This window comes from Mytilus californianus, unplaced genomic scaffold, assembly GCF_021869535.1.
Source record: "Mytilus californianus isolate M0D057914Y unplaced genomic scaffold, xbMytCali1.0.p SCAF_7, whole genome shotgun sequence".
In the NCBI taxonomy this organism is placed as follows: Eukaryota; Metazoa; Mollusca; class Bivalvia; order Mytilida; family Mytilidae; genus Mytilus; species Mytilus californianus.
In genome coordinates this window covers 90779046-90800442 of record NW_026262723.1, presented here as the reverse complement: position 1 = coordinate 90800442, position 21397 = coordinate 90779046, and the positions used below count along the sequence as shown (strand labels likewise).

At 32.8% G+C, this 21397-nt stretch overlaps 1 protein-coding gene and 1 long non-coding RNA gene across 2 annotated transcripts in view; both read left to right on the top strand.

Annotated features, from left to right (window-relative positions):
* LOC127709556 (heat shock 70 kDa protein 12B-like) overlaps positions 1 to 20639 on the top strand; it is a 44706-nt gene extending 24067 nt beyond the window's left edge. Inside the window, exons 5-6 of the mRNA XM_052215161.1 lie at positions 19137 to 19913; positions 20632 to 20639. Of these exons, the coding sequence (XP_052071121.1) occupies positions 19137 to 19913; positions 20632 to 20639 (785 nt within the window). The remainder of the gene's footprint in view (positions 1 to 19136; positions 19914 to 20631) is intronic.
* LOC127708762 (uncharacterized) lies at positions 1132 to 12258 on the top strand. The gene is made up of 3 exons (XR_007985370.1): positions 1132 to 1460; positions 3149 to 3367; positions 12173 to 12258. It is a non-coding gene; the product is annotated as an uncharacterized LOC127708762 (long non-coding RNA).
* Positions 20640 to 21397: the final 758 nt, after the last annotated feature.

Below are 21397 nucleotides of genomic sequence, written 5' to 3'. Positions count from 1 at the left end.
GGACCCTTGATGCAACTCTCGTTTCTTATGCGCAACATTATTAATTGCAAATCAAAACAAAAATTTCAAGTTCCATAAAAAAACTCAATCTCTCTAAAACATGGTCTGAATTCAAATATTGATTTCCTTCCCAAATATTTAAATCACAAATCTTTGAATTTGGTTGCTGATTTCTGTAATATTTTCATCAAAATAAATTTTACCCTTTGGTCAATAACAGTATTTTTTTCATTTGACTCAATGAAACTTTTAAAAAATATTATGGGTTATTCAATGACCGCTTAAAATATTAAAATCAATCTAATGGAAGCTTTTTTTTTTATGAAACGTGTGAATACATGCAGCATTATTCAACTCGTTCAAAGACATTCTATTGCGTGTTCTTTGTATCTGTGTTTTGAAAATTAATTAGTTTGAACCTGTTCCTTATTTTTCAGACTTAAATGCATTAATCTATATTATTTCAGAGCATCGATATAACCCAATAAAACCTGGAAGCCACTTGAAAAGCCCAGACATATGTAAATTAATTTCATTTAGTCTCAAAATGTTCTTTCTCATGCAATAACAAGTGTGTAAATACTTATTAAAACGACACCAAATTTACTTTTAAAAGAGAAAAAGAAGTCTTCCGTCAATATTCAGTATCATAAATCGGTTCATAACTACAAATAAGGAGAAAACGGTATGCTTGACAATCAGACAACTATCTAACAGAGTGAAGATGAAGCGGAATTAAGCAACTATAGGTCACTGAACTGCCTTCAACAATGAGTAAATCACATACCGTATAGTCAGTCATCGGAGCCCCGAAATGACAAAATCTGAAACAATTGAAACGAAAAAAGCAATGGTCTTATTTATGATAAAGCAATAAACGAAAAACAAATATAATAAACAGCAACCAACGACATTACTGAATTACAGACCCTGATTAGGGAAGGCACATATATAATGTTTCGGGTTTAAACATGCTCATGAGCGCTCAACCCTTCCGTAACCCGGGACAGCGGTGTTACAGCGCCACATAAAATAAACTGTAAAAATCAGTTGGAAATTTTCTTTACCTTCGTTGTGGAAATCGCTTATGCCTAAAATGGTAATATGATGTATATTTATAATTTCAGAGTAGAAAACAGTGAGACTGAATGGCTGAAACAAAAATACCTGTAGTTGCGATTGATTTTGGAAGTTCCGGTGTAGGATATGCATTCTCATTTGCATACCAATATAAAAACAATCCTTTGGATATCTCCACATCGGTATGGAATAATGGAAACGGACCAGTTCATACAAAAGTTCCGGCTGTTCTTCTGTTTGATCCGGATAAAAAGTTTCACTCATTTGGATTTGAAGCCGAAGACAAATATGAAGAGCTGCTAAACGCAAATAAAGCAGATCAATGGTATTTTTTGAAAAGGTTCAAAATGCAGTTGTATAGTGCTGTAAATGCCGGAGAGGTATTTATTTCTAATTCATGAACCCTTTTTGAAAAGCTTTATTTTCTCAGAGGTATAGTTTTCAGTTTCTTGGTTTGGCTCGAATTGAGTCTATTTGTCTGAATCCAATTCAAGCAACATTTCGTTAACAGAATATGGCAGACAGCAGCGAACAACAAGAACTGGATTACAGGTATTCCTATGGGCACCAATTGCGCCCCTGTAATGGCAGACTTGTACCTGTATTGTTTTGAAACACAGTGTATGGCCAAACTAAATAAAGACACGTCTAAATTCCATTTTAATTGATAAATTCAACAGCACTTACCGTAATCGTGATGAAATTTGTTCGTTAAATAATCAAGAATTCTCTAAATATACTGTCGAAATTTACCGAAAGGAACTTACTTAGAATAATTGAAATATAAACAGAAGTTATGGTCCTTTCCTAGATTTAGATAGTCAATTTTATCCGCGTCTGGCGTATCAAAGTATATCTTGGTATCTATGATGAGTTTATTTACACGGGAAACTTTACACAAAAATTTACAACAAAAGGGTCGATTTTTCCTTCCCTTTTGTTAGTTTTTTTTCTTTTTTGGACTGTTGTATTCCTTTCGTACGATGGTTTATATATTCCAACTCGTTCGCTATATATATCTGTCCGTGTCCGTAGTGACGTTTTAGATTTCAATGAACGTGATTTATGTATTATTGGTAAATTATTAAGTCAAGAATTTCGAACGCACAACCTCTCGCAGTAAATGGGAAACCCCTTAAATGAATCGAGTTGCTTAAATAAAACGCTGCATTAATAAAGTTTCCCATATTTGATATACAAATCACTTTTTCAAAATTGAAATTAAAAAAAAAACATTTTAGTTTCTATTTTCGAATGATAATTGTATTACACTGCCATGTAGGCATTCGTTAAACGTACGGTAAGTAGATTTGACAAATATTTTTATTTTTTAGAATGTACTAGTATACAAAATGATTCAGATGGATTTTAATTATCCACATTAGACTACTTTCGGTGTATCATCTTTTAAATACATATTCAATAAATTTAGGATGCAACTTATTTAAAACATTTTTAATTTTTTCAATATCGTATGAACAAATGTCTTCATTAGCAATGCATAGCCCTGAATTATATTTTAATGTCATGGATACAAGTAAAATTGTGAAAAGTGGTTTAGTGTATCCTTTACCTTTCTAATAATCAAATTCCACAAGATTTCATCATTTTTAGGTTTTGACCCCGTGTATGGAAACACTTTCAAGGAAAATTACTTCTTTTTAACATGGAACACGAAAAAGGTCCAATGTTCATATAAAATGACTTGTGTTGATTATAAACATTTAATACATAGTCAGATCATTTGCTTTCCTTTCTGGAGCATTTTAATATAATAGTAGAATTCCTGTTGTTAATCTTTAGACGTTATTATTTAAAGTTTAAGGAACTGTTGCTTGTCCTTCGATTTTTTTTCTTTTAGTCATTTGTTTCGTCTTTCAACCTTCTACTTATGAGTTTTTACCCCGCTTCAACAAGCACCTGTCTGTGTAAAAAAAATATACCTAAGTAAAGGTATATAGGTGTTTTCTTTACAGAGACAAGTGCCTGGGCCAACTTCATATCTTATTGCGCTCGAATTGTAGTTGTATCAAAGATAAAAGTCCATAAAATATCTCAAACAGGACAGGATATAAGAGTAGATTTTGAATTGCTGGATGTTGGCGGAAAAAGTATATCTGCAAAAGCTGTTTTTTCTGCTGCAATTGGCTTTTTGAAAGACCATTTTGTTCAGCAAATGCAGTGGAGAAAGCTTGGCACGGTTGAAGACGACATATTTTGGGTAGTTTCTGTACCATCAATATGGAATGATTCCGCAAAACAGTTTATGAGAGAATCAGCTGAAAAGGTATACGGTATTTGCGCAAGCTCTGAAATCGTATATAACGATACAGGTGGCTTTGTTGTCATGATTACCAAACCTTCAAAGTTTTTTGTAAGTTCGTGTTGAGGGATTCAGCTGAAAAATTCAAGATACCTTACAAGTTATGAATTCTGGTAAACTGAAAATTTAAATTGCGTATTAAAGATAAAAAAAAAAAATGGGATACCGATTCTCCTTTTCTTGTCTCGATTAACATAAAATACAACGTTTTTAAAATACAATATCACACGGTAATATTTAGCTACATGCTTGTAAAATACTTCGACTACGTTTCCAATATTTTTTCTGGTAATTCATTTATTCTGACTACGAATATTTTTAAATTAGCACTTGTTCATTTTTTTTCTCACCAACAATGCCCGAATGTTATATTTAGTAAGAAAATACAGTTGTGTTCGGTATAGTCGAAAATATGTAAGTGTAGTAGAATGAAATGACAATAATAAGTAAGTGGATTTCATTTGAAGAGTTGCTGGCATCATAAGTAGTTTTGACAATGCGGGTAAATCAAGAGCTACACAGCAACAACAAAAATGAAGTATGAATATAATACTGCGATTATAAAGACATCTAAACGAAATGCGCTTAAGTACAATAGACTCTAAAAAGTCACAAGAATCTTATCCCTAGCCTGGATGCTTTTGGGGCAGATGTCCAGTTAAACTTGGTAGATTATTTCGAACTATGATATTTATACCCTTATTAACCTCTATGAAAATAGTAAAACTTCTTTTTTGGGTCCCATTCGTAAAATAATTGGGCATTGGTTTCTTTGACCAAGCTTAATCGGTTGATCTCCTATTGGACAATTGTCCAATCATTACGTTGAAATTAACCAGTATTATCTTATTTGTACCTCTCTTGAAACCTTAAAGGGCCATATCAAACCTTTTATGGCAAGAGTTTCTCCGACCAAGCCTTACCCGATTTGTCTAAGGGATCTATCAAGTTATGATGCTGAAAAATTAAAAATTATGTTTGCGCCATGATAATGCAACAATTTGCCTTCTAAAATATTACAAAACATGTTTTCCATCTAGAATTATGTAGTAAACCCCATCCCTCTTGCTTTCCTTCCGCCTTGTTGGTCTCGTAGAAGATTGCTCGTCTCGAGTGCGTGAGGTCGTGGGTTCGATCCCAGGTTGGGGTGTTGGGGGGATACAACCAAAGACTTTAAAATTGGTATTTGCTGCTTCCCTGTTAAGCACGCATCATAAATGATAGGATGACGCGTTCTTGCGGACTGTTAAGCGTGTCTGTCTTGTACAAATAAAGGCTTATTAATATGTCACGTTAACGCTAAAAAGGCATGTCATCGCCTTATTTCCTACACTTCGGCTACAGATAGAGGCAAGCGTAGTAGGATGGATTTAAATGAGGGGTTTGACATCGACAACCCTGACCTACTAAGCACACCACCGCATACGTCGTCCTTGAAATCAACACCAAAAGAGGCTACAAGCTACCATACTATCCGAGCGACCAAACACTCCGTACCAGCAACAACACAGCAGTCGAAGCAAAATGAAAGCTAACAGACAAGCAGAACCAACTCTGCGACAATGGGCATGATAGTCCGCAATATCATAATGGATAGCCGGACCCTAAAACTCATAAATCATCATCAACGTTAACATTTTCTCGTCCTGAATATGCATTTAACTTGCCACTGGACGTTAAAAAGCGATCAATCAATCAACCAATCTATTACTAGTAATTAATCAATCAATCAATCATCCGATTAATCTTTGGGTTCCTTTAAAGAACCCCTTAATGGACCTTATGTTAAACAAAGAATACTTTGCTGTGTGGATGCAGTAGAATGTGTCCCCGTGCTTGTGGTGTATGCCCTTATATTTTTCAATTATGGGTTTTTTGCCTGTGAGAGAGCTTTCACAGGTTTATTATATCTTTGTTCTTAATTGTCAATTATATATTATGGTGTTTGGATGTATAAATACTCATCCACGCCTGCTATTTTTATTATTGCCCCCTGCTATGGTTTTACTAAGATTTCTTACAATCTCTGTTTTTGCCCTGTGTTTGTTATATGTCAGTATTGTAATACTTAAGTCTTTACGTCGGGCCTTTTATAACAGTTTTTGTAAGATTTCTTTTACTGCTTTGCCTATTATTTCCTATTCCGTAATTGTGATCCTTATTCATTGTTACAACCTCCGGTCTTTTTTATTTTTCCTATACCCCTATTTAATTATCATGATTTTATGTAATGGAAAGAAAATTATTAACAACACAACTTCTAGGATATCCACGTGCTTAAACAAACGTATTTGTAATGCCTCTACAGCCAGATTGTTTAACAAAAATGCGCGTGGATATCCACAAATTTTCCCGTGCAATGCCAAAAAGTGACTAACCTGTTTTAGAGTAACTTCACAAAATACTGTACGGTCAACAGCGAACGGGAGAGCTTTTTCGCTCTCCTTTTCCTGTGACATTACCTGAAAAACTCAAAACCTTATATATGTGGTAACTTGAACCCAACCTTAGTGTGGTATTCAATATGTGGGACAGACGGGACGAGCGTATTACAAAAGAAATCAAGAACACCTTTACCGCTTTCGTAGACCCAAAAAATTCAAAAGTTTGATATATCAACATTTAGATAAGCATAATAACAATCTAAAATTTATTAAATTCCAACCACTTGAAACCGTTCAAAAACCGTAATCAACGTATTAAACATCGTATAAATTATACACTTGCTGATCTGTTATCTATAATAAAAAATAATGGCAGACATCAAGTATTATGCAAACTGGGTCAGATACCAATAAGTAAATTATATGCTATTTTTCTGGAGTGTGATACAATTTTTTTTTTTAGCCCAATGTATGAATATACCCGTATTATTACAGCCTTTTGTCATCATAGGCTATTTCCTAGTATCGATAAACCTGAAAATCATAAACGGCATTTTCTTAAATTAAAATATATAAATAGAGGTATTGATTTTATTAACTTATCTAGTATATTCAATGACTCTACCATCCAAAGCCAAATACCTCCATATTTTGATAATATAGAACCACCTATTATTTCGTACTCTCATAAAAAAACCAGCAGAAGTTTGATTTTAAATTATACGTCAGTTACATCAGACGTCAATATAGAAAATTATGTTCCTTCCACTTGAGATTGTGAAACATCTAGTTTTAGATATGTTCCCTATGGTCATGTCCTTACAGGAGACCTCAACATCGTCGAAGGCCGTGAGGTCATAACTTTTCTTAAGAAAGGACCGAAATATCGTCCTCCATCTAAAATAGATTGGAAACAGTGTCGTCAGATCATTAAAGACGCTCTGTCTGTCTACTGTAAAAATTGGTGTAAACGTGAAAAATCTGATAAAAAATCTCTAGACAGTTATTTGAATAAAATTATGAATACTGTTAATATTCGTATATCTCATTTTGAAAACAATTCTGAAATTAGTAATAGGGTTCATGATATTCCCATTTCCAGAATAAAAAATAAACTCCAAGTACTCGCAAAGCGGTTTGTGTTCGTACCGGCAGACAAAGCAGCAAATAATGTAGTGGTGGTGTGACGCATATACTACACGGAAGTTCTCCAAAACGAAATTACAAATTCATCTACATTCAGGTCCGTACGCTCCACCGAGAGTCATATTGTAAACAAGCATATCATTGCCACTACCCAGCTTAAAGCCTCTTCCGAACATTTGAAAGTCCCTACTATGTACTGGTTACCTAAATTGCACAAAAAACCATTTAAATTCCGTTTCATCTCCGCATCTAGTAAGTGTTCTACTACCAATCTATCAGTGCTTCTAACTACCTCCCTTACTACTATCAAAGAACTTGTTATTAACTTTTGTAATAAAGCTTATGAAAATAATGGTATTAATAATTTTTGGAGTGTTAAAAATTCTTTAGAGGTTTTAGATAAAATACATGCTTTTGATGGTCCTTTTAATTCTGTTGACAGTTATGATTTTTCTACTCTCTATACTACACTTCCACACAATCTTATCAAGAAAAAGTTTTCATATTTAATTAAATGGTCTTTTGAAAAATCTCATTACAAATTTATTTGCTGTAACTCGTTTAAACCCTTTTTCTGTAACGAAAAAGGAAAGTATGGTAGATACACTTACTGGAAATGTAAAGATATGATTGAAGCTTTAAATTTTCTCCTGGACAACATATATGTACGTTTCGGCGATAAAGTGTATCGACAAGTAGTAGGTATTCTTATGGGCACTAACTGCGCCCCTTTAATAGCAGATTTATTCCTGTATTGCTAAGAATCTCAGTTTATGACAAAACTCAGTAAAGCCACGTCATCGTTACATTTGGTTGATACATTCAACAATACCATCCGTTATCTAGATGATTTTTTTTCGTTAAATACTCCAGAGTTCTCTAAATATACTACCGAAATTTACCCAATAGAACTTAATTTAACTAAATCTAACCTAAACAGCAGTAGTTGTCCTTTTCTAGATTTGGACATTTCAATCTCTAAAGGAAAACTCCATACGAAAATTTACGACAAAAGAGACGATTTTTCATTCCCTATTGTTAATTTTCCTTTTTTAGACGGCGATGTTCCTTTGGCTCCATCATACGGTGTTTATATCCCAACTCGTTCGTTATGCCCGTGTGTGTAGTGATGTCATAGATTTTAACGAACGTAATCAATGCATCACTGGTAAATTATTAAGTCAGTGATTTCGTTACCATAAATTACGTAAAACTTTTGCTAAATTCTTTCATAGATACAAAGATTTGATTAGTAAATTTGGCTGTACTTGTAGAACACTGATTAAAAACGGTATTTCACATCCTAAATTTTACGGTAATATTGTACTTAAAGCGCGGAAATCACTATGTGATCCGTGTAAACTCATCGAACCTTTAAACAAATTTATTAGTAAGGGTTATCTTACCAATGTTGTAATTAGATCTTTGAATATAGTTTACATTGGCACTAATATCGATTTTGTCATCAGCAAATTAAAACATAACTAATTTGTATTCCTTTCAAACGGGATGTATAAAGACACACCCACGTTCGTTTTGATCTATAAAGAGGTTAAACATCTAACTATCCTACTGTCTGTCGATACATTTATTTTTGGCATTGCACTAGTTATGTCTTCTTTGACTGTCCATGACGTTAAAATACTAAATCCCTGGGATGTGTTTTAGTTGATTTTAGTCTCTGATGCATGATTTTTTATTATTAATTGTTTTGGCTTTTAACTAGCTGTCAGTAACTGCGAGTACTCTCAAATCGTACTTTCTTGTTTATTTGACCTGTTGATACTAATTGTATTGCTTTTTTGTTATTTAATGTTATTCAGGGTTATATCTGGTCTATATACCAGCTTTGATAAGTGTTTGGTATTACAATATATTCGTACTATGAACATCAAAATTATTTATTTTGTAAAAATATTTCCTTCCTCTATTGGGACTGTACACGTATAATATGTCCTTTGATTGAGTTAAGCTATTTCAGTTAATATTTTATAGTGTGTCTTTCTATGTTGTGATGTTACACTATTGTTTCGGAAAAAGGGTGAAGGTTTGGTACCATTAAAACGTTTAAACCCGCTGCATTTGTTTGCACCTGTCCTAAGTCAGGAATCTAATGTTCAGTAGTTGTCGTTTGTTGATATGGTTCATAAGTGTTTCTCGTTTCTCGTTTTTTATATAAATTAGACCGTTGGTTTTCCCGTTTGAATGGTTTTACACTAGTAATTTTTGGGGCCCTTTATAGCTTACTGTTCAGTGTGAGCCAAGGCTCCGTGTTGGAGACCGTACTGTGAACTATAATGGTTTACTTTTATAAATTTTGACTTGGATGGAGTGTTGTCTCATTGGCACTCATACCACATCTTCTTAAATCTATTTTATGCATATTTAAAGATGTAAGTTCAGTGCACTTATACCGAAGACTGATGGTTTTCTAGAAATGTCGCGCACACACAGGCGCTTGTCTTTGTAAAACAATTTAACTTTATACATTTACCGTTTTAAGTGAAGGTATACTGTTAACCAGCTAATTTTCGCGAGCAATTCATTTTCACGAATTTCGCTAGTAGAAAAAATAAGCGAATATAAATCGTCGCGAATATGTAAAACTTAGATCTTTCCTTATTTAACTACATCAAGTAAATTTGAAAATCGAGAAATTAAATTGCCGCGAAGTGGGCTAGAAAGGGCTAAACGCGAAATAAAGTATCCGCGAAAAAAAGTTGGGTTACAGTAATGGTATATCTTTGACAGAGACACTGGGCTGTGGACTAGTTTATGTACGAGAAAACAATATGATCAAGATAATAATAATAATTATAATAAGTACATGTAAACTATGTTAGGAAAATAACTCAACAACAGTTGTATGTGTCATAAGTCAGAAACACAGAAAACAAGAAACCAATAAGATAATAAGTTTGAACTTTCCGATGCGCAATCCAGTCAAAACGGCATGCTAATAACTTTAATGTTTTTATTCCATATGCATTGTAGAAGATCATGAGTTTGCGCAGCGCTAAGATATAAGTTTCAACAGGATGTTGCACTATAAGTGTTATTTGCTTATGTAGTTTAAGTATGCACATTCAGGACGAGATGAATATGAACCCACTTTGTACTAGACCGACACGCTGGTCCAATTTTTTAAAAGTGTTAGTTTACAAGGTAACAGTACGCAGAAAGACATGTCCTACCGGGAAACATTATTCTGACTCAGGACCGACCATGTTTTGCTCTTACTCAAAAATATCGCGTGCTTAGCAGAGAGTCTACCAATATTTGATTTGCACCAGCCGAGGATAGACCCAAAGACTTCCCGTAGTAGAGGCAAGCACGCTACCACAAGACCACCGAGGCGGTTATGAATATTGCAAAAACACATACATGTACATGTATATTCAAACCAAGAATATGCGGTCATAAGACACCGAGCCCCATTACATTATCACATCTCTATGTTAAGTAAACCACCTGATACAGGTAAAACCCTGATTTGGTTTATAATTCAAAAATTTTAAATTTGGAACGGGACGAATGAATGAATGGACGCACAAACTAGAAAATATAACATCCCTTTGATATCATAAGTTGTTCATGAAAATAAAAGTATCGTACTTAACAAAATTGCAATCAAATATTCTATACATGTCCGTTTTTTAGACGTATTTTTATAAGCTGAACGCCAAACATTTCATAAAACACATTTTGTGAGCAATGACCTTAAATTACGTATGCAAACGCTCCATAGAACCCATGCATCTTTATAATTAAAAAAAAACCCTGATTTTATAAAGTGTAATCATTTGCTTACTTGAAGATGCATCCTAATAAATTCCATCTTATAAAATTCTACAGAAAGATGATAAAGTGTTATCAGATACAGATACATCAGTTATCTCAATTTCTCCCTCTGACAAAAGTATCTTGAAATAATTGATAGAACTACGCGAAAAAAGATGTTAGTCGTGTAAACCCTTGACATTCGGGTGTGTTTGAAACCCCTGTTTCAACCTTATAACTTATAAATCAAAAATGAAAATATCATCTCGCTTCAGATTTCATTATTTTATTCTTTCAAACTTAATTTTGATTTTAGTAGTTTTAAGAATTCTTCCTTTGAGAACTAAATATATGGGTCAAGTGAAATGACCAAGTAATGATAAGTGCGTTTGATTACAATTAACTGGATTAATTATTCCCTTAAAAGGTTTTTGTCAATAAAATAATCCAGAATTCAATAATAAAATATGTTTTGATTTGAAATGGCAGATTAGGTTGATTTTCGAATAACATCTATTCCAACCAAATATGTGTATTCAACGAGCAAAAATATCATGCAGTCTATGCTCCCCTTCGTCATGCTTCAATGCAATAGGCCGAAATACGTTCAGATAGGTTGGTTATGTCTAGTAATGTCATTTTCTTGGAAATCTCTAGTAGCAGTGTTATTTCCATTCATAATCCTAGTTAAATCATAGGATCAACTACTTAATGTTAGGATATATGAATTTAAAAAAAATCCCCTTTTAAGACACTCCAATTGTGCAAGTGGATCTTTGGTTGGAAATGATAATGTTTGGAAAAAAAGATGATAAGATCCTAACTTGGCTTTCAAATATTCGGGTTGGAGCGTTCCTGATGAAGGTAAATCCAGAAAAGCGCTGCGGACGCATGAAATTTATAACGTGTTTTTTTTTATGATGTGTTAAGCATTAAGTAAACATCCCTTATATTTTTTTCATATAAAACAAAAGTTTAAATCCCCCTTTGAGTTTTCGATCTAAATGTGCAAGTCAGCATCTAGTTGAAAATCAGTTTGCGTGCATAGTAAGACATGAGTCCTTTATATCATACAATCAATAAGGTTCTATCTTTTTCTAGACAATTGAACTTTGTAATAAATATAAAACAAATATCAACTTACATCTCTGTGGGACCATCAATGTATATTATTACTACATTTGAGTGCAACAGATGCCAAAGAATAAAAGGGAATTAGAATAAAACATCAATTATCGGATAGAAATGAATTACTTTTTTATTTAAATATTCTTTAAAATCCGTGATCAATACAAATATCACGAAGATAATGTACAATTTTAAGCTTACACACTATGCGATACCCTTATGGGTAGTCAAAGACCTTAATCTAAGTGTAAACTACACATGTATAGACTTATCCGTACACATACTAAAAATCCATATTGAATTTTATCTCATATTGATTTTTTTTTATCAGGTTGGTATAAAAGGTGAAAAGTTTAGTCTAGTATATGAGCCAGAGGCTGCATCTATTTACTCAAGCCTTCTTCCTGTTGATAAATTAGTTGGACAAAATGATCCGGGTCGAAAATTTATTGTTGTTGATGCTGGAGGTACTATTTTAAAACTTAAACTGTTTTTATTATCCCCAACGGGTTGCGGCGCAAGTGGCATGGTAACAGTCTCTGTCCGTTCGTCCGTTCGTAACACATTCACACTCACAGACCGTTTGACATAAAACTTTCATACTTGATAGGATTATTTGTCCTCATATCCTGTTGACTGCTAAATCGTCAGTTTGATTTGACAATTTTTACAGGATTTATTGGAATGACACTTTGTGAACGCAACTCTGATCCTGTTTTACAAAACTTTTCATACTAAGAAGGATTGGTTTTGACCATATTTTACCGATATATTTGCAGGAGTAATGGTTCTTTGACCTTTTTTTTTTTTTATAGTATTGTGACATTAGAGATTTCCAATAAAATGACTTTACTCGACACAACCGACCTAACTCAACGTATATCGTCCTATTGCATCGAAGCATGACGGAGGGGAGCATACACTGCATGCATATTTTGCTCTTTGAACACGCATTTTTTGCTGATATAGACTTAATGTAAAAATCAACCCCAACTAATTTTTTTAATCTTTAAATATTTTGTTATTAAATTTTTAATGATTTTATTGACAAACAAATTTGTAATGGAATAATTAAGCTAGCAACTTGTAATCAAATACACCCATCATTTCTTGTCATTTCACTTGACCCATATTTCAGTTCTTCACAACATATGAATTTAAAAAACTACCAAGTAAATATTTAGCATGAAAATATTAAAATAATGAAATCCGAAGCGAGAAGGTTATCTCTTTTTTTGTTTTTATAAGTTTTAACGTTTAAAAAGTGGATTCCAACACACCCGAATGTAAAAGGTGTACGCGACTAACTTTAAAAAAAAATTTTTTCTATAATTTAATTCAAGATAATTTGACGTGGGCAGAAATTCATATCATTGATACATTTATCAAAAAGTGCTTTTTAGTCTTTAACTATAATAATGCATGGGACGAGGTTTTGATCATGTATACCTAAACGTGCATTCGCAGATACAGGGGTAGAGGGGGTACTCCCCCCTTTCAATTGCCAAGTAATTTTGAACATCTCACATTTTCCACGTTATCTATATACAAATGTTTAGTATAAAATCGTCCAATATTTTTTCGCGTAACTTCGCTCGGCAGTATAAATTCAATTATCGGGAACTACGCCCTCTTTCAAATATCTTGGATCCGGCCATAACCACAAATTGTATAGCACCAAAAAAAAAATAAATGATTGTCGTTTGACTTTGATAAATACGTTTTAAAAACAACAATGTTTGAACATTAGACATCTCGCACGAGATTTAGAAGTTTAAGACTACATACTGAATTGGATTTTTTCCTGGATTTAGAGCTCACTTAACACGGAAATGTGATACTGGCGTGTAATCTAATGTACACATATTCTTGTTTCTGATGTTTCTTTTAATATAAATATTCATTTATTTAGTTATATATAATCCCACTAACTAATAATTATGTATCTTTTACTGATAAGTTATCATTACATTTTATAGAAACTACATATAATCTGCTATACAGTTATGAACACTAATGGTCCTACAGACACTCTGTGCTTTTGAAATGACACAAGGTCTTGCTTTTCTAGAGTGTTTATGTACTCTTTTACTTAATTTGCGATATGTACAAAAAAGAAGATGTAGTATTATTACCAATGAGACAACTCTTCACAAGAGACCAAATGACACAGAAATTAACAACTATAGGCCACTGTACGACCTTCAACAATGAGCAAAGCCCATACCGAATAGTCAGCTATAAGAGGCCACAAAATGACAAATGTAAAACAACAAAAACGATAAAACTAACGGCCTAATTAATGTACAAAAAAATGAACGAAAGCACAGCAACAAATGATAACCACTGAATTACAGGCTCCTTACTTGACACTCACATCCATACATAATGTGGCGGGGTTAAACATGTTAACGGGCCTGGTGTAACAGTACGAAATAATTGATTAATATTCTAGACTGCATAATTATTCTGTATTTATTAGTTGTAGTTGTTTTTAAGATAGTGTTCAGTAGCTGTGAATACTCTAAGATCGGTACATGGAGTTTATTTTGAAATTCTAGTAATTGCTGTTTTTGTGCTTCTTTTTAGTCGGACGAGTCAATCGCTTTCTTACTGTTTTAATTATGAGTAGACATGATCATTTGATAAACATACTTCTATGATCTCTATTGGCTTTAACTTGGACATTTATAAAAATTATGTAGCAAAGAGATGCATGCATAAAATAAGTTCTCGACATAAATTGGCTAAAATATCAGATAAGAATTTAGCCTCAAGCTATAAAACTTACAAGCTATAATTAATGCGACGAAGATTAAGCCTCAAACTATAATACTTATGATGATGATGATGATACTGATGTATGTCTTATATCCAGCGACAAATATTACATATATATTAAGGATGATGAAATGATAGCGATTCGCTGGATCTAATTGTCCAACAAAATAATTGAACCCGTAATCGAGGCTGGCCTGCTACCAGTCAATTCCATATTTAATAAAAACCTGTTCATATATTTTATGCTTTAAGTGCATATAAAGTGCATATACTATTAGTCTAGCACCACTTGTTTTGTTTTGATATCACTTTTTGTTGCATAATTTGTTTGATTTTTCTCCTTGTTTCTTTGTATCAAAAAGCTTAGTTTTTATTGTAAAATGGTGTTCCACAGCTTCCATTATCCTTGTGACTTGCTATTGTACTGATATCCAGTAGGCATGCAATTAATATTCTAAATAGTTAAAAAAAAATTTTAACAAGTAGAGATTACCCCGTTTTGATCCAGACTTCCTTACCACTAGCATATACGATACATACACTGACAAAATATTGTACCCGCACTCATATTACAATCATCCTGTCTGTCCGTCCGCCAGTCTGTCCGTTCAACAAATATTTTTAATTTTCTCTTCAAAACCATTAGTATGCTTAGCATGCATTCTTTTGTCGATTTATTCCTTACACTCCTGAGGTCAAACTATCAAACAGAGTCCAAATGGTGTGAATTACGACTACAGTGGCTCGTGCTGTCGTCAACAATAAGCAAATACTCATACCGTATTATCAGATACTAGTATATAAGGCATTGACTTTGAAAAATGTAAACTTTTCAAACGAAAATAAACATTTTTACAAGAGTAAAATTAACACAAAAATGACAGAAAGTAACCAACGACATCCACTGAATTGAAAGCATCTGACTTGGGAAAGCCAATATAAAATTTGGCCTGATTAAACGCGTTTACCAGCGCTCGACACTCTGGTGTAACAGCACAATATAAGAAAAAAAAACCTGTAAAATTCAGTTGGAAATAGCTCAACTAATCAATATTGAATTAAGCCCAAAACAATCACATTTTTATGATGAAAGACACAGAATACCGATCTTCAAGTACTCCCAGGTACTGAAAGCTTATTCTTAAATGTTAAATTACCTGAGAATATTAAACGTATTTAGTTAAAAAAAAATAATAAGGAGATATGGCATAATTGCCAATAAGAAATGAAGTTGATGTAAGCAATGATAGGCAACCGTACGGCCTTCATCAATGAGAAAAATCCATACCGTATAGTCGACTATAAATGGAACCAACTTGAAAAATATGAAACAATTCAATTGAGAAAACTACCGGCCTGATTTAAAACAAAACAAGTTACGAAAAACAAATATAACAGATATGAACCAACGACAACAAGTAAACCACAGGCTCCTGACATGGGACAGACACATAAAGAATGAGTGCTCTACCCCCACCCCCTAAGCCTTGGACAGTGGTGCAACAGCACGACATAAGAACAACCTGTAAAAACCTTCCTTCAGAGAGCTTGGTTTACACATATATACATATTCAAAGTAATTATTGATATAAAATGTGTTTTCAGCCGTATATCACCTTCAGTGGTGATCCTATGCATGGATATGTCGTAGAGTTTAACTTTTATATATAAATATATACCTCTAATGCGAGACAAAAATTGAAACTAAACATTTTTGCTTAACTCAATCAATATGTGATACTTTTAGAATCCACTTCTAGTTGGATTAGTAAGAGTTGTCTTAATCCAAAAACAACTATGACAATATCAAGCCTTACTTATTAAAAGTACGTGTTAAAAAGAAAATTACTGTAAAGACTGAAGTGGCAATATAGTTGTCTTAAAAGTGTAACAAGTATATAAATTGGCATTTTCGTCCACTTTTAATCAGAGATACCTGGGACAGGACATTTTTTTAGCCAATTACTATGAACTATTAATTGATATTTTACTATCCACAGCGGTCAATGTTTATATGCAGATTAGTCATCAATTGCTAATAAATCACACCTTCCAAATTACAATCTATATAACGAATTGGTGTACACATTTATTTACATATATCATTATATTATTAATTACAAAATTCTTCTTTTTTAATGTTAGTTGACTTTTATTTGAAAGAAAAGTGTATGTCAACTATTAAAATTTAAAGAAGTACAGGACATGTATTAATTATTTTTAAATATACACATCCCTTTGTCGAACGTTTTCCCTTGGGGAAAAAAATCGGAGATTGTAAATAAACAAGATTAACTGCAGAAGAAGATATTGTTTAAAATGATGCTTAATAAAGTATGATGCAATCCCAGTTATCAACTTTAACAGAGACAAATTCTGACTAACACTTTGAATTCGATATTTCTGAAATTGCTTGAAAAATCTCTGTCATATAATAAATACCCTAGGAAATTAAATATTATAAAACATTAAGAGACGAAAGGAAAAAGGGACACCAATCTGATAACGACAAATAAAAGCATGTCAAATATTAAATAATAAAAGGTTCATTAGCAAAGTATATCGAAAACAAAGTCATGGTCAAAACCATGAAAGACAACTCCAATCAATCGTATGATAGGTAAAGATACGTGTATATACGTGGTCTTATGACAGTGAAGTTTTGGCGGGAATCTCAATAATCACGTGATATATAAATATCATGATTTCTTTCGTTTTTCATCATCTTAGAAATACTTGATGTTGATAAAATTTATCCTGAATGGGTTTTATAGTTTAAGAATACTAAGTTAAAACTTGAATGACGCATTTAACAAAATTAATAGGTTAGCAATAACCGGTCCCGTTACGTGCGTACGTCGAGTTAGGTACGTATGTCATTTTATTGGAAATCTCTAATAACACCTTACGAACGCAACTTCTTTGATGCCGTTTTATAGAAAGCTTTCGTACTTTGTAGGATTGTTTATTATTACATTCTGGCACTTTGATCCGACCATCTATACGAAAGTTGTTTGACTTTGACTGTTTTTTTGAGTATTGTAATAGTGTCACCTTGTGAACGCAACTCTTCTGAGACCGTTTGACAGAAGTTTTCATACTTTCTAGGACTGTTTGCCATCATGTGTAGTTGACCATATTATACGGTCGTTTTGATTTGATCATTTGTATGGAATGTATCGGACTCTACCATATTTTGACTATTGTACCACAATGGCGCATTTCATTCCTTATTTTTACAGCACGGGGACATTTCGCTATGGCTTAACAATCTTGTTTATATTCTTAATTATCAAATTTTGTAATTTTGTATGTTCATGTAACACTTGGACCTACAAAGAACAAAATCTTGTTTCTTAAATAATGTCAGAATATTATAGACTTGAACTTAATGTAAAGAGTATATCTGTTTTTCACCAGTAAAAGACAGTATAATAGGTTAGATACAGTACAGTAACAGTGTTTGAAACAAATATAAAGTGATCTTGAAGGATGAAAATCTTGACCCAAACATTTCGGTATCGGGACAAAATCGTTTGAGCAATGTCCTTTTTTGATAATTTACCATGCGGTGAGAATTTTTTTTTTTAATTTTCAATTTTTGAAGTTAATGTGTCAAAAATCGAGGTTACAACAGTTTTTGATAAACTAAAATTTGGACAATGTTTTAATTTTCGGATGTTATTTGTTAACTTTTACCAAAGTCGGTATGATTTTGCCCCAAAAGATGAATAAGACCCGTATTAATTTTGATGTCACTATATCAAAGGTCAAGGTCAAAGTTTTTATTTATAGACTGACATTTAGACCATATTTTGGTTTAATGTGGTATCAACATTTTGGGTCAGTAGTTAAAGGTAAAGGTCACAGTACCTAGAATTATATTGAAATTTAGAAAAAAAATTATTCCGGACAATGTCTTTTGAGTTAGATCTTCACCAATCTTTTGTGGATAATGTGACACGGAGTTAAAAAAAAAACATTTTGATTTTGAAGCCAATAGAACAAGGGTCAAGATAACAGCAGTAATTGATATACATTGTAAAGGATTTTGGGATAATTTTGATTTACGGATACTAATTTTTTGTTGTTAAATATCCAACCTTCACCAATCTTAATTTTAGTAAGTCCCTTAAAAAGAAAGAGATTCCAATTGTTTATTTGGGGGGTCAGGAATATGGTAAAGGTCAAATCTTTCGTGGACATTGTGCCTTGTGGATGAGAAGATCTCTATTCATTTTAGGGTCACTTGGTCAAGGTCATTGTTGCATTAGCAGTTAATAGACTGAAACGGAACTATTTTGTTTTCATCATGTTAAATGCCTTTTCAGTCTTCATCGACAAAAACAAAACAAAAAAAGTTCCCGACTCAACAATCTGCTACAAATCCATGTATATATCAACACGGCTTCTGCACCCCTGGTGTTTCATATTTTTTGTCTATTTCTATATTAACATATTCTTTACTATAATCTGTTCAGTTCTATAAGTATATTTTTCTAACTTTTTGATAGGTGGTACCGTAGACATTTCTGCTCAACAAGTTTTAGAAAACGGTGAGCTCAAAATAATTCACAAAGAATGCGGTGGTCCATGGGGTGGTGAATGCATAAACAAACAATACGTAAATATGCTTAAAGAACTTTTCGGAAAGGAAGTTATGAATAAGTTTAAAAGGAACAACGGAGAAGATTTCTTACAACTACTGAGAGATTTTGAGGTAAAGAAAAAAATGTTTCGAGTGGTAGACGAGGAATCACTAACCATTCGCATGCCTTTAAGTCTGATTGAACTGTTCCTTGATATTGAAGAATCAGACGTTCAAACAGCTATTGCAAGTTCAAGATTTAATGAAACTGTTCGACTTAAACGAGACAAACTATCTATTGCAGGTTCTTTGGTTGAAACATTTTTTTCTGAAACCATACGAACGATCATTGATGAAGTAGTATCCCTACTGAAACACGAAAGATGCTCTGATGTAAGTGTAATAATGATGGCAGGTGGTTTTTCAGAGGATGACACATTACAACATGCAATTAAAAAGCAATTCCCATCGTTGGAAGTGTTTATACCAACAGATGGAGCGCTTGCGGTATTGAAAGGGGCTGTTATTTATGGCCACAATCCAAACGTTGTATCATCAAGAGTATGCTATTATACCTATGGCATTGCTATTTCTAAAGCATTCGACCCAAGTATTCATGATCCGGAAAAAAAGGTTCTCAGGGACGGGAGAGAAATGTGCAACAATCTTTTTGAAGTTCTTTTTGAAATTGACGAAGAAGTTCGTATTGGACAAACTAAAAAAATTGATGCGTCAAAAACTTTTCTTTCAGATTATATGCAAATCCGTAGATATGATCCACTTAAATGTCAATTCATGGTAAGTAATAAAAAAGACCTTTTCTACACTACAGATGAAGGTTGCAAGGAACATGGATCCATACTTATCTCTCCGCCAAATGGAATGTGGCCACAAGTAGTCCAAGGCCAAGTATTACTCAAAATTGCTGGAACAGAGCTTGTCGGAACGCATGTAGATAAAGATACACTTGAAAAAATGTCCGTTAGATTTGAATTTCTTCCTCTGCCGTCAATCAGCAAAAGCCCGGAGAGAAAAAGGTTGTTTGACCCGTTCTATTTAGACATTTAACATTGATTTAAACTTAATATTTATGACAGGACTGATATTTAAGTTTTTACATGCTATCACAATCTTGTCCAATATTTTCAAGTTTCAGCCAAAACGGAGTAGCTCGTGAAGATAATTGGCGCAAAGTCATTCAATTGATAATAAAATTATAACAGATTTGTTTATAGTGCATTTCTTTTATTAGCACACATGTGTGCATACTTAAATGCTTATAACACATAGTTCATTAGTTACATATTAGATAACAAGCACTTATTTGAATTGGATAAATAAAGTAAACACAACTATGAAACTTGTTTCAATTGACCGAAACAGCAAAATAATATAACTAAATAACAATGGTCGTGTTTCAGATGGCTAAACCTATATTCTATCTTAAAATCAGTAATCTCTTTTACAAATAACAGGTATACAAGTTAATTAGTTTTGCTTTAGTTGTGTAATATACAATGTCTTCTGGTATCCTTTCTCTTTTTTAAAAGGTTAATATGAAATATACTGTTCACCTCACAGTTCAATATTTTTTTTAGAGGGGAGGGGGTCATCTTCGCGTTCTGCGATATAAGTTTACGTCTATTTCACAGGTGCTTGGGGCATAAACCCTCCTTTTTTCTTTTCTTTTTTTGTGTTGATTTTTTTTTTCGTAAACATGTTTTAATATTTTAACTTGAAGCATGTGAATTAATGTCAGGAAAATTTTACTTTCAGACACGAAGATGAGCTGAGATGGATGGAATGTCTTGCACATGTCCGTCCATCCGTATATATGTTATAAACTTTTTTACTATTTCTCCTTACAGTTTTAGAACCGTTTTGTTTTACGAGGATGATATTTTAATGAAAAATACTAGAGTAATTATTGAAAGTAAGAAATGACAAGCTGGTTATGCTTTTATTAAAGGGAAAAATAAAATAACAGTGTGTTTAATCAATATGAAACGTAATAAGGGAGTAATAAATATGCAAAAAAAAAAAAAAAAAACAATAAAAAAAAAAAATAAATAAAGGTTCTGAAGCCATTTTAGCTTCAAATCGTACTTCTCCTTTATTTTAGGTAGACATTATACAATTTGGATGTTTAGTTAACGAAAATACATTTGTTTTAAAGTTTTGTTTATC